The following is a 27,429-nucleotide window of genomic DNA, read 5'->3' as shown; positions in this document are numbered from 1 at the left end:
GTTTTTCATAGCAAACATTTTAGTCATATCTGTTGATCCTCAGTTGCCTTCTCTTATTTACTTATTTACTTTCTATTATGAAAAAATTTGAAGCGTACACAAAAAAGGAAGAAGAGTGTGATGAATCCTGAAGCATCACCCACCTTCAAGATCAGCATTTTGTCTGTATAAATTTAGGAGTGGACACTAAAAAGCTGAGTGGAAGGATTGTGTGTGTGTGTGTGTGTGTGTGTGTGTGTGTGTGTGTGGTGTGGTGGGGAGGCTTGCTGATTGTGGTGGTTTTTTTTTTTGAGACAGGATCTCACTCTGTTGCTCAGGCTGGAGTGCAGTGGTGCAATCTCGGCTCACTGCAACCTCTACCTCCAGAGTTCAAGTGATCCTCCTGCCTCAGCCTCCCTAGTAGCTGGGACTACAGGCATGCGCCAACATGCCCGGCTGATAGTTTTGTATATTTAGTGGAGACAGTGTTTCATCATGTTGGCCAGGCTAGTCTCAAACTCTTGACCTCAGCTGATCTGCCCGCCTTGACCTCCCAAAGTGCTGGGATGACAGGCATGAGCCACTGCTCCCGGCCATAATTGTGTGTTTTTCTTTTAGGGTGGTCTGGTTGGGTTTTGTAGGAGAATGTTTTTGGGTTAATTTTTTAAGGTCTTTCCTCAGTGCAGGACCCCTCAGTCTCCTACCTGTTACGTGCTGATGTAATCTTCCTGTTTTATGTCATATCCCTGTTCTTGATTACCTGGTATCTCCCTGTCTTGAAACCATCTGTTTTATCTTAGCAGAAAATAAATAGCTGGTTTTATTCTGGTTCAGAGGAGGGCCAGTTATTTCTCTGCTTATATATCTGGATGAGATCTTGGCATCAGACTGCTTTCTAAACATTTTCTAGAAGTCCTCTTATTATTAATACTTCCTTTTCACTGTCCTCCAATCCTCTGTCCCCCAAATGCAGGCATGCATGTGCACACGCACTTATGCACACACACACCCCTCTCAAAATACCTGTTGCCATTAGTTCCTCAGTCTTTTTTCTGTAGTGTAAATCAGGTAGTTTGTCTTTTCCTGCTCCCCTGCTGGATTTTAGTTTTGGTTTCTTAGTTGGCTAAATCAGTTAGCACTTGTCTTTCTTCCCAGCTTCCAAAGTGAATTACTTTTATCTCTTCTTATGCTGTCTTTGTATTTCTGTTTTTAGTTCTTTTTAAAAAAAAACATCCCCCTGTATCCTTTTAGTTGGCTTTAGGAAAGAACAGTAGTAAATGCATGTACTGAAACTGTTCATCTGTTAGCTTTCTCCAGATGTTAACATAGTGATTTCTAACACTGTGCATTATTTGGTATAGCAAGAACATAGAGTACAGAGCTTGTGTAGGGGGAACTGGTCAGGAAGGCTAAGCGAACATCTCTTGAAGGTCCGAGGAAGAAGAAACGTTAACAATTTTTATTTTAGAAAAGTAGTCAGGGCACCACTGAGGACAGTAGTTTGGAAGTGGGTAAAACTAAGGTCAAATAGACTAATTAGGAGACTGTTAATCAGAAAAAAGATGATGAGAACCTGAATTATGGAGAGAAGGGGAAAGATTTGAAAAATATTTAGGAGATATTTCTTCTTCTTTGAAGAAGAACCAGGAGGTAGTCATGATATAATTTATCACTAGGTAGATAGTGATTCATGTCCCTTGAGTTAGGAAATACAGGAAGAAGAACTGTGTTTTAGGAAGACAATGAGTTGGTTCAGTATTAGAGGTTGAGATAACCTTCTGGCTGATAATGTGCTGTAGTTAGTTGATTGTCTGGAGTTCAGAGAGTTGTTACAGATATGATAGATTTGCACAGCATCAGTGTGTTCATGGGACATGAGAAGAGAGCCAAGGATACTACCCTGAGAATGGTCAGTATTTGGAGGTTGCTATTTTTTTTTTTAAACTTTTTTTTTGTGGAAAAAATTATAGATTCACAGCACGTTTCAAAGATTGTATAGAGAAATCCCATGTGTCCTTCACCCAATTTCTCCTTACATCTTATGTAATTATAGTAGAATGTTAATTCTCCCCTTTAATTATTCCTGGTAATTTTCTTATTTTAATAACTGATGAATTTATTTTTGAACTTTCAGAGTATTGTAGGCAATGTCTTGTAGTTACTGTGGGCCCAAAGGGTGCTTACATTTACTTAAAGCTGCATATCAGGGATTGGACACATTCTTTAGCCACTAGAATTATAAGGTATTGAATCTCTTTAAGTGTTAAGACAGTGTGTTACATAGTATAGTAGAATTAATATTCTACTATAATTACGTAAGATGTAAGGAGAAATTGGGTGAAGGATACGTGGGATTTCTCTATACAATCTTTGAAAGCAGTGTGTTTAGCAATTGCTTACTTTAGTTTTGCTAATGCTAGCATATTTTGAATATTGGAATACACATTTAAGTAGACAAATTTTCCAAGGAAATTTTAAGTGTACTTGATAATCAAAATGAACTTCACTGTTTTTTTTCTTAATATTCTTTCTTTTTTGTTTCATGAAAGATTGAGCTATGGAGAGTGAAATTGAAGTGAGTTTTAAGGCCCAATGTGTACTACTCTGTTAAATAATGGCATTTTCATAATTCTCTTCCTTTGGAAAACTCCTTAATAAAGTCTTCCAACTTGTTTTTCATTATTAAAAGGGCCAAAATTATATTTAACATAAGTTCTGGAGATTTAATATACAGTACAGTGACTGTAGTTAAAAAATAATGTATTGTACACTGGAGAATTGCAGATAAAATCCCAACAATTGAACTTAGCAGTATGGGTCATCAAAAGGGATTCATACATACTGTGTGGCATTGTAATTTGCTTTGAATTATATTGACGTTTGAATTACTTCTTAGGTGAGGAGGTTATTTCGTAATTTATTTGGTTTCCTTTTTGTGTTCCTCAAATTATAGATATTATTATGTTTTACAGATTGACTTTTGACCCCTTTTGTTTTCTTCCAAAATACCTACTGTGTAGTACATTGAATCAACCTCCCTAAGACAGTAATTCAGCAAACTAGAATTTTAGATCGAAACTTTTCTTCTTCCATCTTTGTGTTCTTAATGCATTAAAAATATTATCAAAAATTCTTAAATATGCTGAAAAGATAACAAAAACTCCTTTGCCCTCATCCCAACATCATCCTTTTTCCTTTCCCATATCTAAGAAGCATTAACAGTTTTTTCTGTTTGATTCCAGAAACATTTTTGTGTATACCATATACAGATATCTAGATATTTAAAAAAATTATTTGACATGTGGAATTGTTATACACACTTCTGCACCTTTTAAAAAGAATTTGTTTGAAAATTTAAAATTCTGTGTCAAATCCTCCCATCCTTTGTGTGTGTGTGTGTGTGTGTGTGTGAGGTGAGGAGGTCGACAGATTCTCGCTCTGTCATGTAGGTTGGAGTGCAGTGGTGGGATCATAGCTCACTGACTGCAGCCTTGAATTTTAGGGCTCCAGCGATCCTCCTGCCTCAGTCTCCTGAGTAGCTGGGACTACAAGCAGGCACTACCATGCTTGGCTAACTTTTAAATGTTTTTCAAGAACAGAGTCTTGCCATGTTGCCCAGGCTGGTCACCAACTCCTGGCCCCAAGCAGTCCTCCTGCCTTGGCCTCCCAATGAGTTAGGATGATAGGCATGAGCCATGGCGTTCAGCCCCTAAAGTCTTTTTAAACGGCTTTTCAATATTCTTGAATCTGTTCCATAATTCAGTTACTTTACTGTTGAACATTTAGGGTGGGTTCATTTTAGATTAATTATTTAGGTGAAAGCATCTATAGAATTTAAAATACCAATGTTAATATGTCATCTGTAGTGACAGGGAGAGGAAAATAGATATTTCTTATATGTGCAATCTCTTAAAATGAACAGATGTATGTAGCCTTGACATATATATTTTTTTAACTGCCAGTAGGCAATCGAATAGTATTTTTCAATTTTTCCTTTCCAATTATAAACAGAACTAACTTTGTTTTACTATTACTTGTGATTAGGACCTTCCTAAAAATATGATTCATTTTTTTAATTGGTTTTAGGGCTTTTTATATGATAGGTAATTTTTTGGTGGGGGATGGGACATTAGAGTGTCTTATTATAAGTTTTATTTATACTTCCCATAGGGATTAGGAGCAGACAGCAAGAACCTGTACCCTTTCCTGCTCCCAGTTATTCAACTGAGTACAGATGTTTCCCAGCCTCCACATGTTTATCTTCTGGAAGATGGTTTAGAATTATGGTAAGAGGAAAAACTTAATACCATGGATCTTATTTTATTCGTGACCTTCCCTACTCTCATGCCAATAAAGTTAAGGTCATGTAATAGGGCTTTAAAAACAAAAAATGTAAACTTTGTTTCTTCAGACTGGGGCATATATCTCCTTTTTTTTGGCAGCTGTCACTCAGTGTAGGATTATAGTAGACAAAGTTAAAGGGGGACGTTTCAATGGGAATTCAGCTGCATTTCATCTTTTGGAATTTGTCATGTAATATGGGGTCATGGTAACTTTTCCAAAAAGTTACTGACTTAAAATTTCCAGTCTGTTAAATGAGATGTTTGGGGGATATTGAGGTCCTCTTACTACTTAACCAAGTATTGAGATATTATACCTCAGCTCCAAATGCTAATGCGACTTACAGTCTTAACTTACTGTTCTACTGAGTAAATTAGTAGTATGCGTTATTAAGAGGTTAAAAAAAATCCCCTGCTTCTGTGGCAGCTCAGTGCTACAAAGGCTTATTGACTGCCCACGGTGTGTAAGCAACTGTGCTAGAAAATCCTTTTGCTTTATTAAGCTCACTTTACTGTTGGCAACAGTTTTCTCCGGAGACAATCTTTCAATAATACATGAAAAGTTTCAAAATCACATTATGTAAATTGATAGTGCAGTTAAAGAAAGCAAATCATAGAAATCAACCATAAAAGAAATGAACATTTGTTTCTCTTCATCCCTCTCTCCCTCCCTTTGGAACTGTTTTTGTTAGATGTCTAGAATTTAACAGTTTTGGTTCTTAGAAATTACCTTTGGTGCAAATTATAAATAATGATCTTTATCAGAATATGAGATGAATGACTTTAAAACTTTACTAGATAGATACTTACTAATTTGTGGTTTGTGTTCCTCAGAAAGCTGTTGTTCGAACTTAAATCGCATGTATATGGTTTGGTTGTAAGTTAGCCTGTTGTTGAAATATTTTATATTCAAACATTTATATTTGTATAAGGATGGATTACTTTAGATCAGAGGTTGGCAAACTTGTACTAGACAGGACCAGATATTAAATATTTTAGGCTTTCTAAGTCACACAGTCTTTGATGCAACTATTCGACTCTGCTGTGAGTGTCAGAACAGTCATAGACAATACATAAGTAGGTATGGCTGTGCACCAATGAAACATCATTTATAGAAATAAGTACGTGGGTGGATTTAGCTCATGAGCTGTAGTTTGCCAACCTCTGCCCTAGATTGTAAGATAAAATATTAATTCCTGGCATATAAATAATTTTTTATAAACATGTAGATACTATATGATGTTGAATGTTAGAAAAAATCCAATATTAAAGAGATTAGACTCAGAGTTAACAGTATTACTGACAATATATTAATGTGTTATGAAAGGTGTAGATATTTTCAAGGGATTACATTAAAAAGTAATAATAAAAATACACTGCTCTGTTAATGGTAATGTTTTTTCCTAGCCTTTAGTTACATGCTAATGAAAATAAATTATTAGAAAATTTTTTTGATTACCTAATTTGTTAATAGTTGAGTTTCTTTAAAGAGAGTACATCCTTCTTCATGAATTTTTCTTGATGGGTTAGAGTTTATATTTGAAATCAGGCAAACGTAAGTGCCAAACCCAGTTATACTACTGCATTATATATGTAATTTTAGTAAGTTAATCATCTTTGGTGAACCACAGTTTTCTTATCTTTAAAATGAAGAATAATTCCTACCCTTACATGGTTGTTGTTAATATGAGATAATGTTTGCTGAAGTGATTGGCACTTTGGATATGGCATTCAATGCCTGAGGATAATTAAAGATTGCCTAGGAAGAGAAGGACAGATAGAGAACATTCTGCCCCGGGCAGAGTTCTAATGAACTTGTAACATTTTGAGGACACGAGGAGCCATCTACAAAGACGGAGAAGAGCTACTTACTTATATAGTAGGAAAACCAAGCCAAGAGAGGAGAATGTTTCCTAAAAGAGTAGAGAGTGGTCAACTTTGTCAGATGTTGCTGATTTTGCTAGTAAGATTAGTATAGAGATGTGAATTTGGCCACATGAAGATGATAGGAGGGTTTTCACCAGAGTGGTAAGAACAGAAATTAGAATTAGAGTAGACTGAAGAATGAAGTGAAGGTAAGTCCATACAGACTATGCACACTGATAACTTGTTTGAGAGCTTTTACTATTAAGAGGAGCATAGACATGGGGCAACAGCTGGGTAGTGTGGGAAATGTGAAGATCTAGAGGAATGGGTGAGGCCGGATTGAGAGAGTGGGATAAGTGAAGGAGGCAAAAAGGGGTGGGAGTCAGAGCTCAAGTGGAGGGGTTGAATTTTGGTAGCAGCTGGGATACTTCATCCATTTTAACTGGAGGCAGAGGTGGTTTTCCAGATTTTGTAGTGGAATGAGATAGGGAGGTGTTCCATCCAGTAGCTTCTATTTTCTCAACAAAATATGAAGCATTGTCTTTAGTGGGGTGTAATGGGCTGGATTAGGAGTGTGCACAAGATATGAGAGGTCTGTAGGTGAGAGAAGATATAAAGTAGTTAGAGAATGGGAATTTGAATTTATTAGGGATAAAACCAGTACACCAGTTGATGTTTGGGGTCACGAATATAGAGTGAAACTCTCAGACTGATTATGTGATTTATCTCCCGCTGTGGCTTTTTATTTTCCTCTTGATCCATCTCACTAGAGATTTGTCAGTTACTAGTCTTTTCAAAAACAACCTTTGGTTTGGTTCTCTTTGTTGTACATCTGTTTCCTATTTATTAATATCTGTTCTTATGTTTATTATCTTATTCTGCTTGCTTTAGGTTTATGGGCTTGTTGTCATTTGATCTCCATTCTAAGCAAATCAGCTCATCAACTTTTAGCCTTTCTTCTATCTTAATATAAACATTTAATACAATAAATTATTTTTAAACAGAATTTGAACAAAAGACCTTGTATAGTTTTTTTGTTTGTAAGAAAATTGGATGAGGTAGTAATTAATACGGGTAAGCAGGCAGCAGTATCAGCTATATCTTATTAAATGTAATATGATCATTTAAAAAACAAAACAAATTTGATTGCTTTTTGCCATTTACTCAAAAGATCATATCTTTCTCTTAAGAAAAAAGCCTTTCTTTTAAAAGAAACTTGATTTCCTAGGATAAACTTTACTTGGTGGGGAATTCCACTATTAATGCATATTATAAACATTTTTCTAATATTTTATCTAATTTTATTTTTTCTTCTATTAATGATTTGGATCTATGATCTACATTTTGTGATTCTTTTTGATTTTATATCAGTGCTATGTTTAACAATTTAAAAATTGTTTTCATTGCACTGGAATGATTTTTGTGATATATAACAATCTATTCTTTGTGTGTTCGAACAGTTAAGAAAAAGAACTGGAAATAGTCCCATGTTGGGGGCCAGGGGTTCTTTACAGTTTTGATAGCATCATCAGGTTATTCCTTAGTTTTTAGTTTTTATAGCCAATATTAGATTTTGAATAGGCTTTCCCCTCCTTTCCTTGCTGCTGTTTTGACAGTCAAAACAATCCTTGTTTTGAGGGTTGGGGGATGTGAACAGATAGACCAACCACACAGTTCTGTGATAACCCACCATGGATGTGTATTATGTCGTGGATTGTGGTCAGATTAGTTTGTAATTGGCCTTTGTTGCGCTAAACCTTCCATGTATACGTATTATATTATGGATTGTTTCATAACTGCTAATGCAGTCAGATTGGCTTGTAATGGCCTTTGTTGTACTAAATTCATATTTATTAAGCATTTAGCATAAGTTTTAATAATTTATTAGCCTAGTTTCCCGTCGAAGAACACATCAATTACATGTGGCAGAGGAACATATCAAGAAAATCAGAACAACAAAATAACTTTTTTAACTGTTTGACCAATCCGTAATAGTTATGGTTTTGGTTTATTGTTATAATTTCATTATTATGGATACTTTAGTATATACAGTTGTGTCTATCAACAGGGGATTGGTTCCAGGACTACCACATATACCAAAATTCATGTATACTAAAGTCCCGCAGTCAGCCCTGCAGAACCTGTGTATATGTGTACGTGAAAAGTCAGTCCTCCATGTACTTTGGTTTTGCATCTTGTGAATACTGTATTTTTAACCTTGGATTTGTTTGAAAAAGTCTGGGTATAAGTGGACCCACTCAGTGTAAAGCCATGTTGTGCAAGGGTCAACTGTAGTTACTTTCTTTACTACCTTTGCTATGTGTGTAGAAATATTATATAATTTGCAGACAGGTTTTTATTTTGAGGCATTTGTTTAATTCTTTCTTAGATAATTTTTATAACTTACTGATTATACACTTACCTTTCTTCATTTAAGTGAGACCTTTTAAAATATTTAAGTCATATGTTAATGGCTTTAATGGGCATGGAAAGTGGTTTAATCATCTGTTTTTCCTTCCTAGGTTAGTAACTTTGGAAAACAGTCCATGTATTACACCAGAGTTGCTTCGTGTATTTCAGAATATGTCACCACTTCTTGGTATGTGTTAAAGCATAAACTTACTAATGTTTTTTAACGCAACCATAATTTGGAGGCATTGAAACAAATTATATATATATATAAGTTCAACTTTGAGTTTAGATTCAGGGGATATATGTATAGGTTTGTTACATGGATATAGTGCATGATGTTGAGGTTTGGGGTACAGTTGATTCTGTCATCCATTTAGTGAACATAGTACCTAATAGTTTTTCAACCTTTGAGTTCCTCCCTCTGCCCTCTAGTAGTCTGCAGTGTCTATTTTTGCCATGATTATGTCCATGAGTACTCAATGTTTAGCTTCCATTTATAAATGAGAACATACATACCTTCCATTTTTATTTAATCCCTGATATTGACAAATAAGTCTGTTGGTGTTGTTTGTTTTGTTTTGAGACAAGGTCTTGCTCTGTTGCCTAGGCTGGAGTGCAGTGGTATGACCACAGCTTACTGCAGCTTCGAACTGCTGGACTGAAGCAACTCCTCTAGCTTCCTGAGTAGCTAGAGCTACAGGCACACACCACCACATCTGGCTATTTTTTTCTTTTTTGGAGATGGAGTTTCGCTCTTGTTGCACTGGCTGAAGTGTAATGGCGTGATCTCAGCTTGTGGCAACCTCCACCTCCCAGGTTCAAACTATTCTCCTGCCTCAGCCTCCTGAGTAGCTAGGATTACAGGTGTGCACCACCACACCCAGCTAATTTTTATATTTTAGTAGAGACGGGGTTTCACCGTGTTGGCCAGGCTGGTCTCGAACTCCTGACCTCGTGATCTGCCTGCCTTGGCCTCCCAAAGCGCTGGGATTATTAGAGGCAAAAAATGTCCCTGAGGTATAATGAATGACACACTGGGAAAATAGACTCACTCTTTGAAAATAACAGCAAATGTGGACTAAAAACAATTGTAACTGATTAAAAAATCATTTTCTCACCTTATTTGTTGGATGACCGTGGTGGTTAGATAATGTGATTAGTTCTTCACATTTTCTCCTAAATTTTTTGTTACTCTTTTCAAATAACAATCAAGGTAACCATTTGTTTTACAATAAAGAGCCATTTGCTGTTTGTTATCTAGAGTCCCCATAAGAGGAAAAACTTACCAAAGATGAAGTCAGTGGCAATAGGTGTTGATCTACTAGAAAAAGTGAATAGGGTTCTTTGGTGAAGGCCTTTTTAGTTCTGTTCTACCTAACTTGGAGACTACATACCACGCTACTTTAGGCAATCCACAGACTTCTTTATATTTGACCTAGGATTAGACACCTCAGCCAGCCCCTTTACCAACTTTGTCATGAACAACATTCAGCTGCTTCCACATATGTGTGATTTCACACATTAGTCTCATTTCACTCTGTTTTCCACCTCAAATTCAGCACGCTTAGTCTCCACAAGGTTCAGTTCCCTAAGAGTGATGGGAGAGTGACTGGTAACCAAGAAGAAGAGATTTAGATAGAAAGCATATGACTTACTTTACTATAACTGTATGACACTATTTTTAGTGTAGCTTTAGGTAAGTGCTCTAGTGTAGTGTTTTTTTTTGTTGTTGGTGGTGGTTTGTTTGTTTGTTTTGAGACAGTCTTGCTCTGTCACCCAGACTGGAGTTCAGTGGCTCGATCTCAGCTCAGTGCAACCTCTGCCTCCCAGATTCAAGCAATTCTCGTGCCTCAGCCTCCCGAGTAGCTGGGACTACAGGCATGTGCCACCATGCCCAGCTAATTTTTGTATTTTTAGTAGTGATGGGGTTTCACCATGCTGCCCAGGCTGCTCTCAAACTCCTGGCCTAATGTGATCCACCTGCCTCGGCATCCCAACGTGCTGGGATTACAGGCTTGAGCCACCATGCCCAGCCTGTAGTGTAGTTTTAACGGTAGAAATCTTTGTAGTTGATGCATATTTCTTACCAAATCAATAAAGACTTTTATGTGTTTGGAATAATGCCTGGCACATAGTAAGCATTATCTAATGTTTTACTAGTATATTTAGTACTATTACTGTCACTATTAACATTACTCCCATTTTAAAATTATCCTACTATTGACTGGCTCTTCAGGATTTGTTACTTTACTGAATCAAGAACTAATGAAATTTCAACCTTTTGATAATGGATATTCAATTTAAACTTTTTTAATTTTTAAAGATTTAAAAAGTTCTATTTTATAAAGTTTCTATGAATATAGGTGATGTGGATTCTATTATTTGTTTTCTACTTTATTGTTCAAACAAAAAAGATAAACATAATTTGTTTTATGCATTGTGGTATCTGTATTTACATCAATAATGAAGAAATTCTATTTACAAATTACATTTGTTCATGTTTATTTGTACATCTTGACCTCAGTATTACCTTTATTTTTGTTTGAGTTTGACATACAGCTTTTTGCATGTATATTCTTTCTTTCTTTCTTTTTTTTTGGAGATGGAGTTTCACTCTTGTTGCCTAGGCTGGAGTGCAGTGGTGCAATCTTGGCTCACTGCAACCTCCATCTCCCTGGTTCAAGAGATTCTCCTGCCTCAGTCTCCCGAGTAACTGGGATTACAGGCATGTGCTACCACCCCGGCTAATTTTTTTGTATTTTTAACAGAGACGGGGTTTCTTCATGTTGGTCAGGCTGGTCTTGAACTCCCGACCTCAGGTGATCCACCCACCTCAGCCTCCCAAAGTGCTGGGATTACAGGCATGAGCCACCACACCTGGCCGTACATTCTTTCATAAAAGTTTAAAAATTTATTTTTAAATACACCCAGAATATTTAATCTTTTAAGAGTATAAACCAAAATGAATACTGTTTTTGTATCAGTTAAATTCTCTTACTAGAACAATACTTTTAAACTATCTATTTAATAAGTGTGATAGGTATTATATTTTTCTAAGCAGAAATTAAGCCACTGGGCTAGTTGCAGTGGCTCATGCCTGTAATCAGGTAGATTGCTTGAGGGCAGGAGTTTGATACCAGCCTGGGCAACATAGCAAGACCCCATGTCTACAAGAAATAAAAGTTAGCCGGCCTTGGTGGCCCGTGCTTGTGATTCTAGCTGCTCAGGAGGCTGAAGCTAGAGGATCAAGGCTGCAGTGGCTGCAGTGAGCTGTTAGTCTGCTCTTGCATTTCAGCTTGGGCAACAGAACAAGATGCTTTCTCTTTAAAAAAAAGAAAGAAAGCCACTGGCAGAAAGTTTCCTACTTTAAAACATATAAAGCCAACATTATAGAACACTTTAAGATGTTTAAGTTAATGGTTTTTAAGGATGCGTTAATTAAGTATGAATATATTCAAGGCTAAGATTCATTTTATGTCCTTTTCCCTATGTGTAAATAGAATCTGATAAATTTTAAGCAGAACCAGAGGCTGTAACTGGAAGTAATTATATTAATTTAGTTCTAATGGCTTTTTTTCTTTAAATCTATGTTATGGTGTTAATTTACTTAGTATTCTCATTACTTAAAAGATCAACGTGTGACGGGCTCTTGTCCTAGTTATTGCGAATGCAACACTAATGTTCCTTTAACTGTAAAATTTTTCAGCTGGTAACTTTCTACCAAATTTGGAAAGGATGAAGTAGATTTCTCTAGATTCTTTATAACATAATTTAATAATTAACTCCCTGTCCTCCTTACAGAAATTTAAAGGAACATATATGTAAAATACAAATTAAATATAGGAGCGAAATTATAAATAAAAGCAAATAGGAGTAGATTATAAAATAAAGTCACACTAAAGATATGAATCATATATGCACAGTGCATAACTAAATACTTTGATAGGTTATATACAGGTTTACCTTGGAGCTCTGTAGAAGTTTATGAAAAGAAAAACCTAGTCACTTAAATCAGGGATTTTCAGTCTTGGCTCTGTTGACATTTGAGTCAGGTAATTCTTTGTTGTGAGGGACTTTCCTTTGCATTGAAGGATGTTTAATAGTATTTTCAGCTTCTACCTGCTTGATGATAGTGATGACAAAAATGTTTCTAGACATTCCCAAATGTCCTGTAGGGGACAAAATTGCCCCTGACTGCAAACCATAGACATAAATTACTCAGTATCTGAAAGTAAATGCATAACTATTGCATGATTGAAGTATAACTTCTTGGTATTAGGACTAGAAAATTTTTCTTTAGAGTCTCACTAGGAACTTGTGGATGTAATGAACAGTGTCCAGTACCTTAAAACAGATAAATTTCTTAATTTTAGGACTATGTATAATATTAATATTTATTTATTTGATGATGATAACATGCCCAAGAAAATTTTGTCAGTGCCATCCTGGGCATGGCAGAGGCATGGAAAGCAGTGTGAAGTGACCTAATTTGTATAGAACGATCTAGGAATAGTTTTTAAATATCTGTAGGAAGAGACGGGCTCTTTTCTTTTTATATCAAGTCTTCTTAAATGTTGGTTTTTTTTTAACATTGATTTTGATAAAATTATACTTGGCAATGATTTCAAAATTATATTCCCTGATATGCCTGGAATGAAGCCATTCTCAGTTCTCTCTTAAATATAGATCCTTGGCCCTACTTTTCATGGCGATGGCCAGTCTGCTGTTCATTATTAGTCCACAAAAAAAATATGCACAAGTCCAGGCTTTCTCCTTGAGGAGAAAAGAATAATGTGAATTTTTCATAATGATAGCTTTATCTAATATAAAGGCCCCCTTTATCCTGAGATTTTTATCTTCTGTTGTAAAAAGATACTTAGATGACAGCTTTTGGTTTTTTTATGTCTTTTAGATTAGTAACTAGTAATAAGTTTATCATTTCCTGTCCCCTTCTCATCCTCATTTTTTAAAACTGTCAAATCCTAAAGTTTAGGAACTAATGCCTTCAAAGACATTTTGAGACAGGGTAGGATTGTCATTCTTTTGTGAAAATAAATGGAAAATTCACATCTGAATAGAATGTCTTCTTTCTTTTATTAAGATATGATAGATAAGAACACAGGGGCTAATCTTTTGCCAGAAATTGAGAAAAAACAATTTGTCTTATTTTGAGTGAATATAATTTCTAAAATACTTGCAGCAAAGAATGGCAGGTTTTAGGCATCGATGATATTTTGGGGTCATATTTTAATCTGTATAATTTTACATATACAGCCTGTATTCCTTTGTATTATTATTTTAAGTAGTGAAACATGTAAAATAGCAGTGTCAACTTTTGATCATATTCTGTTTTAACAAATAGTTTCTACTCTGCACTTGCAAAGGAATAGCTAAAAACGATATCCTTTTCTGATAAAAGCTGAAAGATTGAAAATATCTAAACATAATATAATTTTTTTGGAGTGTGATCAGGACTCTGTTGAGAAGTAATATTGCATATTTAGTGCAAGTGCAGTAACACTCAGTAAATGTTCACTGAGTGAACCCATTTAAGCAGATGTCAAAATAGGATGGTAAAATGATTCAGTTTCATGTAGTATGCCATGCTAGCAGTAAAAATTTATTTTGAAATGAAAGGTTGGGTCAAATGGTTAGGTAGTTTTTTTTTCTGAAAGGAAAATATATGGGGAGCTTGGCTTTTTTCTGAATGTTTCACCCAGTGAAAAGCAAATGAGGTAGCATTAAGCTTTGGGTTGATACCAGTATTCATTCATTCATTCATTCATTGAGACAGGGTCTCACTCTTTTGCCCACCCTAGAGTGCAGTGGCATGATCATTGGTGCCTGTACCCTTTAAGTCCTAGTGATGCCAGTTTTTAGATATCTATAGATACTAGTAGTCTCAATAGTGCTCAGAAGAGGTTTCTAGAATATGCAAATTAGTTTTAAATAACAATGAATCACTTCATTTAAACTAATTTTGAGCAGTGAATTAATTTGGTTTTTTGTTTGACATTTATTGTTTTGGCAGAACTAAGTTCAGAAAATCTTAGAACTTGCTTTAAGATCATCAATGGTTATATCTTTTTATCATCAACAGAATTTTTACAGGTATGTTGGAGTAGTTTTGCATTATATGAAATTATATAATTATTATTTTGATTATTATTTGAAATCGGGGGTGCCTTTTCAAAATTTCAAGTTTGGTCTGTTATTTTAAGACAGAGAAACATTGACTGTGAGCATTTCCCATTGCAGGGCAGATGTGCTGCATGCAGTTCCTTTCTTAATGCAGAAAATGTGCTATGTCAACAAATTTTTTTTATATTCCTATAAAAATCAATGTATCAATAATCTATATTTTTATTTGGCATAATCTTTTTTCTTTAACTTTTCCTAAGTGTTCTGATTGAAATTTGATATGCTTAGACCATTCGTGTATAATTCTCAAGTATATTATAATGAATCCCAAATGAAATTTTATGCCTTTTTGATATTACAGATATATTCTTACATATATTGGCTTTTAATTGAATTTCAGACATACGCTGTAGGTCTATGCCAGTCCTTTTGTGAACTTTTAAAGGAAATTACTACAGAAGGTCAAGTTCAGGTGCTCAAGGTATTGTGATCATTTTAAGTGAATATATTTATGAATTTTTCATTTGTATTTTATGAAATTAGACTTTGGGTGTGGATGGTTCGCAAGAAGGAGAAGAGTTGATATAGTTCTAGGCAGGCTATTTTAGCAGTTTTCAGTTGGTTTAATACCTGTGGACCAGAGGTCTCAAATCTGAAGGTGCATACACTTTCAACAGGCAAGAGATCAACTGGACATCTTATTAAAATTCAGTTCTGGGTTTCTAACAAGGTCTGAACTGATTGGGATGTTGCCTATCTTGAGAACTCACTTTGGGTAGTAAGGATTTAAAAACTCTTGTAAATTATCCAGTGATGTGATATCTGATACTTCTCATTCTTTCATTTTGTTAGTCTGCTGTTGGGACAGAGTTTTCACTTTATAATTTGGTAGCTTTAATTTAAGTTGGCTATCAAAATTAGAGTACTACGTTTGTTGAGATTGTGTAATTATGAACCAACAGTCTCTAAGTTGTATATTATCTTTATATATTATACCTGTCTATTAAAGATATAAATAGTATTAAATGTATGTATTTACATATAAACATAAATGTGTGTAGAAATATATTAAAATATCTTTATGTATGGACTTTGAGAGAAGGTGTAGCTGTTAAAAGTACCCCTATTCGGGTGCAGCAAACCAACACAGCACATGTATACATATGTAACAAACCTGCACGTTGTGCACATGTACCCTGGAACCTAAAGTATAATAAAATAAATAAATAAATATAAAATTGATTAAAAAAAAAAGTACCCTTATTTTTAGTGTTGAGTTTCTCAGCTATGTTCTAAGATATGAGAGCTGAATTTCTATCACAACCAAGTAGCATTATGGTCTGAAAATCGTGGCATTGCTTTAGATCCTAAAAATGATTTCACTTCCTCCCAGTGAAATGAAAGAGGTTACCCAAAGAGGTTTGCTGTAAGAAGTGCACTTAGGTAATCACAATAACTGTAGCAGGAATCCAAAGTGTACTTTAGGATCTAAGTGAGTAAAAGTTTGCACAGATAATGAAGTCTTACTTCATAATAACTGATATGGTTAGGCTTTGTGTCCCCACCCAAATCACCCCGTGATCGAGGGGATTGTAGGGATTACTGCTCCCTGATTAGTTATCTCTACCTGGTCTCCCGAGTCAAGGGAATCCTGGGGATGGTTTTCCCCATGCTGTTCTCATGATAGTGAGTCCTCACAAGATCTGATTGTTTTATAAGGGCCTCCTCCCACTTTGCTCGGCACTTCTTCCCGCCGCCCCGTGGAGAAAATGCCTTGCTTCCCTTTCGCCTTCTGCCTTGATTGTAAGTTTCCTGAGGCCTCCCCAGCTACGCTGAACTGTGACTCAATTAAACCTCTTTCCTTTATAAATTACCCAGTCTCAGGCAGTTCTTTATAGCAGTATGAAAATTGACTCATACATTAACCAGTAAGATACCATCTAGATTTGCATAAGCACAGTCTATGACGTTTGCACAACAGTGAAATCGCCTAATGACACATTTCTCAGAACATATCCCTGTTGATAAGTGGTGCATGACTGTGATTTTATTCACTGTCGCAACTCTGCTGGCATGAATCAGGCTAATATATAGTGTTAAGTACTGCAGTGAAGTGAGCAAGAGTAAGGAGAGAAAATGCTGTTAGGATTGTCTATTGAGCATGGGGATTTACATTTTAAAACCAAAATTTAAAACGTATTTTTGTGTCTGTAAATTGGAAGGATCATCTGCCAGATTACTGAAGTATTAAATTATAAATTGATGAGAAAAGGAAGGAGCTTAAGGAGATCAGTAAGGACTGTATTAGTTTCCTAGGGATGCTGTAACAAAATATCACAACCTTGGTGGCTTAAAACAAGAGTTTCTTTATAATGCTTATATTAATTATATAATTAAAAATCAGTGTTTGCAGGGCTTTGCTCTTTCTGAAGGGTCTAGGGGGAGAATCTGTTCCAAGACTTTCTCTTACCGTCTGGTGATTGCAGGCAGTCTTTCGCATTCCTTGGTTTGTAGATACGTAATCCTGCCATCTGTGGTTCCGCTGTCACGTGATGTTCTCCTGGTGTCTGTCTGTGTCTCTGTTTTGTTTTTGTTGTTGCAGGGACAAAAGTCATAATTGATTAAGGGCATTCCCTAATACGTTCATCTTACCTTGATTACATCTGGGATATGGCAGAACTCTTTGGCTTTAATTTTGTAGTTTATTAGTTTCTTTTTTAGAGCAAGGGGTTTACTAAAGGGTGAGAATATAAGCCACTGTTACCAAAGAATCATGTAGGCTCTAAAGGATTTGTAATAATGTAATCTGTGCATGTGGCTTGTTGAGACCCTGGATACTTGAGGCCTGGTTTATTGCACTAGTCTATTAATCCACATTTATTATTAATTTCAAAGTATTCTCCTAGCTCCAAAGCTAACAAGTAACATCAAACATGTTGCTTACTAAAATGCTTTTATGAATTTTTATTGCATTTATGCCTTTATTAAACTGACACAGTGGCAATATAAGTATATTAAGGAACTCAGTCTTACACGATCTCAGCTTCAGCTTTTGCTTTGGTGATAAATTCTTCTCTGGAGGTAAGAGGAAATAAGGAATTAACACGTTGGACTTAATTCTATTTGAGGAAAAAGTGATTGGTGGTGTGGGAGTGATTAAAACAAGTGAAAATTGCCATGTCATTTTGATATTATTGTCTTTACAGATTTTTTTCTGTATGTATGCCTGTTTTAACCTTTCTCCTCTATTATAATGAGCTTCTCCATTATCCAAAGTTCAGTAAATGTGTGCTCTGTTTGCTCTGAATACATATATAGTAAGTGACTTGAAAGACAAGGAATCCATAACTTTTATGTTGAAGATGTGATCTCGACTATACTGAGGATCCATTTGGAATTCTCTCCTTGACTAGCCCCTTGGTTTGCATATGCTGCCCTGCTACTTTTATAGCTCCTGAGTATACTTTGGTCTTCATTTTCCTCATTTATTAGATGAGGAGTGATACTAAATGATTTTCATTTTGTAACTAGGCAGTACCTGAAATTCTCCATGTTAAATTATAATATATGTATTCTAAGTGATTAAGAAAAGAGGTGATTTCTCACATTTAAACACCTCCCAGACGAAATTTGAATTGACCTCACCCCCATCCCCCTCTTTTGGCTTTTCTGCAACAATATTGTTAAAGTAACTGTTGAAAGACAACTTGTGGATTATTTGGAATGGCCATTGTGATTCTACTTGTTTTTAATTATACTCTTACCAAATTATTAGAGGGAGCATAGCATAGCAGATAAGACTACACACTGAAGGGAGACTTCCAGGGTTAGAACATTGGCTCTGCTACTTCACAGCTGTGTGATGTGGACAGATTAGTCTTTGTTCCTCATTTTCCATCTGTAACATGGGGATGATAACTTTACCTACTTCCTAGAGTTGATGTGAGGAATACTTGAGCTTATATATATAAACAGTTATAGCAATGCCAAGCTTGTAATAAGTGAATATAAGAGTTGGCTGTTTTTATGTAATATATAGCTGTCTCATTATTTAGTCTCCCTATGGGGGGAAATAGGCTACTATAATTTTAGGCAAAATAATTTGGCTGTAGAGAAACAAACAAAGTTGTTCTACTTTACCCATTGACCATTTATTTGAAATACATACTTAAGTACATTAATTAAATTTACTTTTAAAACTAAGAAAGTTGTTTATATAATGATGGTATATTACTAGCAAGAACTGCATATTTCAGCTGGCTCTTTAAAATAATTAATAATTGTATTTTGGTCGCCAGGTGCGGTGGCTCAGGCCTGTAATCCCAGCACTTTGGGAGGCTGAGGTGGGCGGATTACCTGAGGTTGGGAGTTTGAGACCAGCCTGACCAACATGGAGAAACCCTGTCTCTACTAAAAATACAAAATTAGCCGGGCGTGGTGCCACATGCCTGTAATCCCAGCTACTTGGGAGGCTGAGGCAGGAGAATCGCTTGAACCCAGGAGGCAGAGGTTGTGGTGAGCTGAGATGACGCCATTGCACTTCAGCCTGGGCAACAAGAGTGAAACGCCGTCTCAAAAAAAAAAAAAAAAAAAATTGTATTTTGACCAGGTGTGGTGGCTCACGCCTGTAATCCTAACACCTTGGAAGGCTGAGGCAGGCGGATCACTTGATCTCAGGAGTTTGAGACTAGCCTGAGCAACATGGTGAGGCCCCGTCTTTACAAAAAATGCAAAACTTAGCTGAGCATGGTGGTGTGTGCCTGTAATCCTAGCTACTCAGGAGTTTGAGGTGGGAGGATCTCTTGAGCCTGGGGGTTGGAGGCTGCAGTGAGCCGAGATTGTGCCACTATACTCCAGCCTAGACAATAGAGTGAGACCCTATTTCAAAAAAAAAAACGAAGAAAATTAATTGTATTTTATTTGTTTTTTTTTTTTTTTTGGCTGCTCAGAATAACACAATCTTTTTAAACTTTTTTATTATTGAAAATTCCAAACTAACTTACTGCATATCAAAAATCTATAGTCAAATATGTAGTCATTATTTTTGTAACATTTAATACGTTACAGATTAAGGCAGTTTCTCTGTAAGTATGCCAACAGTAGGTTATTATTAGGATACAGATACTTGAATTAAGAAATTTGGAGTCAGAGATGGTGGTGTTTGCCTTTAATCCTGTCTACTTCAGAGGCTGAGGTTATAAGATCACTTAAGCTGAGGAATTTGATTCCAGCCTTCTGCACAACATGACAAGACCACATCTCTCTTTCTTTTTTCTTTCTTTTTTTTTTTTTTTTAAGATGGAGTTTCGCTCTTTTTGCCCAGGCTGAAGTGCAGTGGCATGATCTCAGCTCACCGCAACCTCAAAAAAAGAAAAAGAATGAAAAATTGAGTATCTGATAACAGGTGTTTAAGATGGTATTTTTATACAAATATTGCTATAGCTCAATCTGTATGTTTGGTTCAGAAACTAGATTTTATTATTTAATAAATGGATGTTAAATACTAAAAATATGTTCATTATCAAGAATAAATTGTATTTTTATGTTAAGGAATATTTTAGGACAATAGTGCTTTCATTTTACTGCTATATTTGAAGGCTGGGCAAACTCTCAAAATTTTTGGCGTTTTCCTGTTCTTAGAGTTCTAGTATAGCAATAACAATAGTTTTTAATATTAGCTCATTTTCATTTTTAATATCTCTCAGATACCATTTCTTAATATAGTATGCCATATAACATTTTAAATATATTTTTTACTAAATGTCACTGTTACACTAATTTTTGACAGTATCTGCAAGTAACGTCTTTGTTCTTTGAAGCAGAAAGTTACAATGTTAGGAAAATTGGATAGAGAGACCAGTATGCCTGCTTTTGGAGCAAATGGTGTAGAGCAAAGAATACGCTTTACTTTATTTCGTGACTGAACATGTTATCTCGAGGAATATAATTATATGATAAAATACTCTAAATTGTTAACATTTCTTTAATTTGAAATTTGTCAGTATTACAGCCATACTACTATGACTTTTTGAATTCTCGTTCTGGTCGTGGTCATATTAAGCAATGTTAAGCCAAGTTTTGTTTTTTCACTGTGATTAGACTTAAGATGACACAAATATTTTTAAGATATAACTTATTCTGTAATAATAATAGCTCATACTAGCATTTAACACGTGCTACACATTCTAAGCATATAAAACATAGATTTTATTTAATCCTTACATAAACATATAATGATATAAGGATATTTAATCTTTACATAAACATATAAATGATACTGCACTTTTCCCCAGTCTTACAGATGAGAAATTAATTCACAAAGTGGTGAATAATTTTTTCAAGGCCACTCAGTTAGTAAGCATTGGAACCATGATACAACATAAGCATTTTGACTTTAGGATCCATGCGTTTAATCACTTTGTATGCAATGTAGGCCTAAGTCAAGTAAATTGAATCCTACATTTTTCACAAAAGTTTTAAGAACGCATCTGTTTCAGAAGGAATGGTACCAGCTCCACCTTGTACCTCTGGTAGAATTCGGCTGTGAATCCGTCTGATCCTGGAGTTCTTTGGTCGGTAGGCTGTTAATTGTTGCCTCAATTTCAGAGCCTGTTATTGGTCTATTCAGGGATTCAACTTCCTTCTGGAAGTCTTGGGAGGGTGTATGTGTCCAGGAATTTATCCATTTCTTCTAGATTTTCTAGTTTATTTGCGTAGAGGTGTTTGTAGTATTCTCTGATGGTAGTTTGTGTTTCTGTGGGATCAGTAGTGATATCCCCTTTAACATTTTCTATTGTGTCTATTTGATTCTTCTCTCTTTTCTTCTTTATTAGTCTTGCTAGTGGTCTATCAATTTTGTTGATCTTTTCAAAAAACCAGCTTCTGGATTTATTGATTTTTTTGAAGGGTTTTTTGTGTCTCTATCTCCTTCAGTTCTGCTCTGATCTTAGTTATTTCTTGCCTTCTGCTAGCTTTTGAATGTGTTTGCTCTTGCTTCTCTAGTTCTTTTAATTGTGATGTTAGGGTGTCAATTTTAGATCTTTCCTGCTCTCTCTTGTGGGCATTTAGTGCTATAAATTTCCTTCTACACACTGCTTTAAATGTGTCCCAGAGATTCTGGTATGTTGTGTCTTTGTTCTCGTTGGTTTCAAAGAAAATCTTTATTTCTGCCTTCATTTCGTTATGTAGTCATTCAGTAGCAGGTTGTTCAGTTTCCATGTAGTTGAGCGATTTTGAGTGAGTTTCTTAATCCTGAGTTTTAGTTTGATTGCACTGTGGTCTGAGAGACAGTTTCCAATCAATAAAAAAAGAGGGAATTCTGCCTAACTCATTTTATGTGGCCAACATCATCCTGATACCAAAGCCTGGCAGAGACACAACAACAAAAGAGAATTTTAGACCAATATCCCTGATGAACATTGATGCAAAAATCCTCAATAAAATAACGGCAAACTGAATCTAGCAGCACATCAAAAAGCTCATCCACCATGATCCAGTGGGCTTCATCCCCAGGATGCAAGGCTGGTTCAACATACGCAAATCAATAAATGTAATCCAGCATATAAACAGAACCAAAGACAAAAACCACATGATTATCTCCATAGATGCAGAAAAGGCCTTTGACAAAATTCAGCCCTTCATGCTAAAAACCCTCAATAAATTTGGTATTGATGGGACGTATCTCAAAATAGTAAGAGCTATTTATGACAAACCCACAGCCAATATCATACTGAATGGGCAAAAACTGGAAGCATTCCCTTTGAAAACTGGCACAAGACAGGGATACCCTCTCTCACCACTCCTGTTCAACATAGTGTTGGAAGTTCTGGCCAGGGCAGTCAGGCAGGAGAAAGAAATAAAGGGTATTCAATTAGGAAAAGAGGAAGTCAAATTGTCCCTGTTTGCAGATGACATGATTGTGTATTTAGAAAACCCCATTGTCTCAGCCCAAAATCTCCTTAAGCTGATAAGCAACTTCAGCAAAGTCTCAGGATACAAAATCAATTTGCAAAAGTCACAAGCGTTTTTATACACCAATAACAGACAAACAGAGAGCCAAATCATGAGTGAACTCCCATTCACAATTGCTTCAAAGAGAATACAATACTTAGGAATCCAACTTACAAGGGACGTGAAGGACCTCTTCAAGGAGAACTACAAACCACTGCTCAATGAAATAAAAGAGGATACAAACCAATGGAAGAACATTCCATGCTCATGGATAGGAAGAATCAATATTGTGAAAATGGCCATACTGCCCAAGGTAATTTATAGATTCAATGCCATCCCCATCAAGCTACCAATGACTTTCTTCACAGAATTGGAAAAAACTACTTTAAAGTTCATATGGAACCAAAAAAGAGCCTGCACTGCCAAGACAATCGTAAGCCAAAAGCACAAAGCTCTGGCCAGGTGCGGTGGCTCACGCTTGTAATCCCAGCACTTTGGGAGGCTGAGGTGGGCAGATCACGAGGTCAGGAGATCGAGACCATGGTGAAACCCCGTCTCTACTAAAAATACAAAAAATTAGCCAGGCGTGGTGGCGGGTGCCTATAGTCCCAGCCACTCAGAGAGGCTGAGGCAGGAGAATGGCGTGAACCCGGGAGGCGGAGCTTGCAGTGAGCCGAGATTGCGCCACTGCACTCCAGCCTGGGCGACAAAGCGAGACTCCGTCTCAAAAAAAAAAACAACAAAAACAAACAAACAAAAAAACAAAAGCACAAAGCTGGAGGCATCACACTACCTGACTTTAAAGTATACTACAAGGCTACAGTAACCAAAACAGCATGGTACTGGTACCACAACAGAGATATAGATCAATGGAACAGAACAGAGCCCTCAGAAATAATGCCGCATATCTACAACTATGTGATCTTTGACAAACCTGACAAAAACAAGAAATGGGGAAAGGATTCCCTATTTAATAAATGGTGCTGGGAAAACTGGCTAGCCATATGTAGAAAGCTGAAACTGGATCCCTTCCTTACACCTTATACAAAAATTAATTCAAGATGGATTAAAGACTTACATGTTAGACCTAAAACCATTAAAATCCTACAAGAAAACCTAGGCAATACCATTCAGCACATAGGCGTGGGCAAGGACTTCATGTCCAAAACACCAAAATCAATGGCAACAAAAGCCAAAATTGGCAGATGGAATCTAATTAAACTCAAGAGCTTCTGCACAGCAAAAGAAACTACCATCAGAGTGAACAGACAACCTACAGAATGGGAGAAAATTTTCACAACCTACTCATCTGACAAAGGGCTAATATCCAGAATCTACAGTGAACTCAAACAAATTTACAAGAAAAAAACAACTCCATCAAAAAGTGGGTGAAGGATATGAACAGACACTTCTCAAAAGAAGACATTTGTGCAGCCAACAGACACATGAAGAAATGCTCATCATCACTGGCCGTCAGAGAAATGCAAATCAAAACCACAATGAGATACCATCTCACACCAGTTAGAATGGTGATCATTAAAAAGTCAGGAAACAACAGGTGCTGGAGACGATGTGGAGAAATTGGAACACTTTTACACTGTTGGTGGGACTGTAAACTGGTTCAACCATTGTGGAAGACAGTGTGGCGATTCCTTAAGGATCTAGAACTAGAAATACCATTTGTCCCAGCCATCCCATTACTGGGTATATACCCAAAGGATTATAAATCATGCTGCTATAAAGATACATGCACACGTATGTTTATTGCGGCACTATTGTCAATAGCAGAGACTTGGAACCAATGCAAATGTCCATCTATGATAGACTGGATTAAGAAAATGTGGCATGTGTACACCATGGAATACTATGCAGCCATAAAAAATGATGAGTTCATGTCCTTTGTAGGGACATGGATGAAGCTGGAAACCATCATTCTGAGCCAACTATCACAAGGACAAAAAACCAGACACCACATGTTCTCACTCATAGGTGGGAATTGAACAATGAGAATACTTGGACACAAGAAGGGGAACATCACACACCGGGGCCTGTCGTAGGGTTGGGTTAGTGGGGAGGGATAGCATTAGGAGATATACCTAATGTAAATGATGAGTTAATGGGTACAGCACACCAACATGGTACATGTATACATATGTAACAAACCTGCACGTTGTGCACTTGTACCCTAGAACTTGAAGTATAAAACACACACACACACACACACACACACACACACACACACACACAATCTGTTGCAGGTGTATTTCGAAAGGGAATGGGTTTAAACTAAAGTGCAGAAGTTCTTTTTGTAATAACAAAATTTTGTCAAAAAACAATTAGTAATAGATAATTGGATGATTGAAGTACTACACCTTGTTCAGTTATACGGTGGAGTACTGTGCATTCCATTAAAAAGAAATGAAGCAAATCTCTATATGAGTTTGAGAATATAAGGAAGGAGCAGTGTCTCTAGTTTTCTTCTGTTTAAAAAGTGGAAGAAGGCAGTGGAAGAATAAACCGGGTAATTAAAGTAGCTATGTAGCAAAAAGAGGGGGAGAGTGTGAAACTAGATCTGTCAGGATGTATATCTGTTTTATATTTTAGAGTTTGGAACCATGTAGAGGTAAAGCATGATTTAGGGGGAAAAATAAAAACAATTCCTAAAGATACAAAAGAGACTGAAACATTTGAATCTAACTGTTGTGATGTTGGTGGCACAGCTATTTGAGAAGAATATTTCAAGTCATTTTAATAGATAGTATTTCACATGTATATCCCTGGTGGGATGTAACTTTACAACAAAAATAAGTTTGTAATTACATTCAGTATTATTGTCATCAGTAATATTGGTATTGTTATTTTGAAACTCATATATGTATATGAATAGGAGAAAGAAATAAGGTTATACGACCTGGCATTTTTCAGTGTAAGAGAAATAATATAGGACCATTTCATATGGATTTCCCACAGACACCTCAAATTCAGCATGTCAGAGTGGAATGTCATCGGTCCACTGTTCAGCTTTTCTATATGTTGCCAGTTCTAGTTCTGAGTTTTCTCTTGATTCTGTCCCATACCCACTGCACCCCAGTCTGATAATGGTATTTTTCTTTCAGAAAATCTCATCTTCTCTGGCTATGGTTCCTGACCTTTTAGACCACAAAAACTCTATTTTATCCCCGAAATATTTGTGTATACGACTGTGTTATTTATTTACTCAATCAGATACTGCTTTATGTGGGGATTATTTAATCCTTACATTAATTCTAAATACTCCCTTGCCATAACCCCCTCCTCCCTGCCGCCAAATAAAACTATAAAGATTCCTATGGATTGGGGCCAGCCACAGCTATGTATTATTACTATAAATTCTCTTCAAACCCTTTTGTTTTTAAAATTTTAACCAGAATTTTATATGACATAGTTTAGAGTCAACTAGATAGATACATAAGGTTTCTTAAAGAAAAAAACTATAGTCACCTGTCTTTCTGCCATTTTTCCTTGCTCAGAGACAACCATTTTTAGTGCTTGTAGCCAATTGATTCTTTTGTATCTGTGTTCAGATCTGTAAATAACACCCCTTTGTTATTTCTTCATGGGTTGTTGTAGGCAGTATGTATTGATACTGCCTTCGCACTTCCTCTGTGCCTTCATCCCCCAAGTAATCAAAATTCAGTGTTTACATCATGATTCCTATATTTCCTGTTCAAAGCTGAGACATGTAGTCAGCTGTGATTACTTCTCCTTTTCTGTACAGTCTTTTGTATTCCCTGGAAGTAATACTTATCTTTTTTTTGGTATAATTTTTTTATGTTCACTAAACTGTCTGACAGATGTCCAGTATGTTCAGAGACACATCAAGGATTCTGTTACTTTAATTTTCTTGAGGAAGTCTCTTCAGAGCCATGCTGACTCCCACCTTGGGGCTCCTTTTTTTCCAAGTTTGTAGCTGCTGCTGCTTGTTCCTATTGTTCTGAAATTTTAGAATAAGGTGCCGTAATGTAAGTTTATTTAAATGCATTCCATTGGGCACTGATGGGCTTTTTTAGTCTGGAAGCAATCTCTTTTAGAGTCTTTATAGAAAAGACACTCTCTTTTTTCTCCTGTATTGGGCGTCAGTTGTCCAGATACTAGAGTCGAAAATATCTAGCACTCTGTTTCTTAGACAGACTTTCAACCAGTCTTATTTTCTTTCTTCTTGTGTTTAGCTTCCCCTTTCTCCCTCCCAAAAGTATATTTTTAGCTTCCCCTTTCTCCTTCCCAAAAGTGTAAGGTTCTGCTACTTTCTGTGATTTTTGGAGTGGAGAAAGGGGGAGAAGTTATATGAAGTAAATCTGGTTGCTTCTCTCAGCTTTCTCCTTTGACACCTTGGAATTCAGCTTTCTCTGACTTAATGAGTCAGTTTCCTCTGAATTTCTTTCTTGCTTTCAGTGTTTGTTTCTCATTCCTCTTGTCTTTTTAAAATTATCCTGCCCATGTTAAAGTTTTTTTTCTGTAATTTTAGTAGGGTTTTAGATGGGAGTGAAATTATACATGTATTTAATAATGGGCAGGTGGCCTTACTTTCAACTCACAGATAAATACTGTCTGCTGATATCTGCCTCTATGACTCTCTCAGTCTACTCGCTTATCTGTATATTTTCCATGTTTATCTTTTTTCCCAGATCTAGTTTTTTTTTTTTAAAAGTAAACTTGAGATAAAATTTTATTGTTTCAAATTTTATCTCCTCATGAGGAATTG

The 27,429-nt window shown here is 36.0% G+C and overlaps 1 protein-coding gene across 5 annotated transcripts in view; it reads left to right on the top strand.

The window, feature by feature from the left end:
• IPO11 (importin 11) overlaps positions 1–27,429 on the top strand; it is a 229,948-nt gene that overhangs the window by 122,567 nt on the left and 79,952 nt on the right. For all 5 annotated transcript variants that reach the window (XM_063623275.1, XM_063623274.1, XM_055253888.2 and 2 more), the window contains exons 21-24: positions 4,150–4,265; positions 8,708–8,784; positions 14,629–14,708; positions 15,139–15,219. In XM_063623275.1, coding sequence (XP_063479345.1) covers positions 4,150–4,265; positions 8,708–8,784; positions 14,629–14,708; positions 15,139–15,219 — 354 coding nt within the window. The remainder of the gene's footprint in view (positions 1–4,149; positions 4,266–8,707; positions 8,785–14,628; positions 14,709–15,138; positions 15,220–27,429) is intronic.

The sequence above is a fragment of the Symphalangus syndactylus genome, chromosome 18, assembly GCF_028878055.3.
Source record: "Symphalangus syndactylus isolate Jambi chromosome 18, NHGRI_mSymSyn1-v2.1_pri, whole genome shotgun sequence".
NCBI classification, from domain to species: Eukaryota; Metazoa; Chordata; class Mammalia; order Primates; family Hylobatidae; genus Symphalangus; species Symphalangus syndactylus.
The sequence above is the reverse complement of the archived record's forward strand: the minus strand, read 5'-3'. Positions and strand labels throughout refer to the sequence as shown.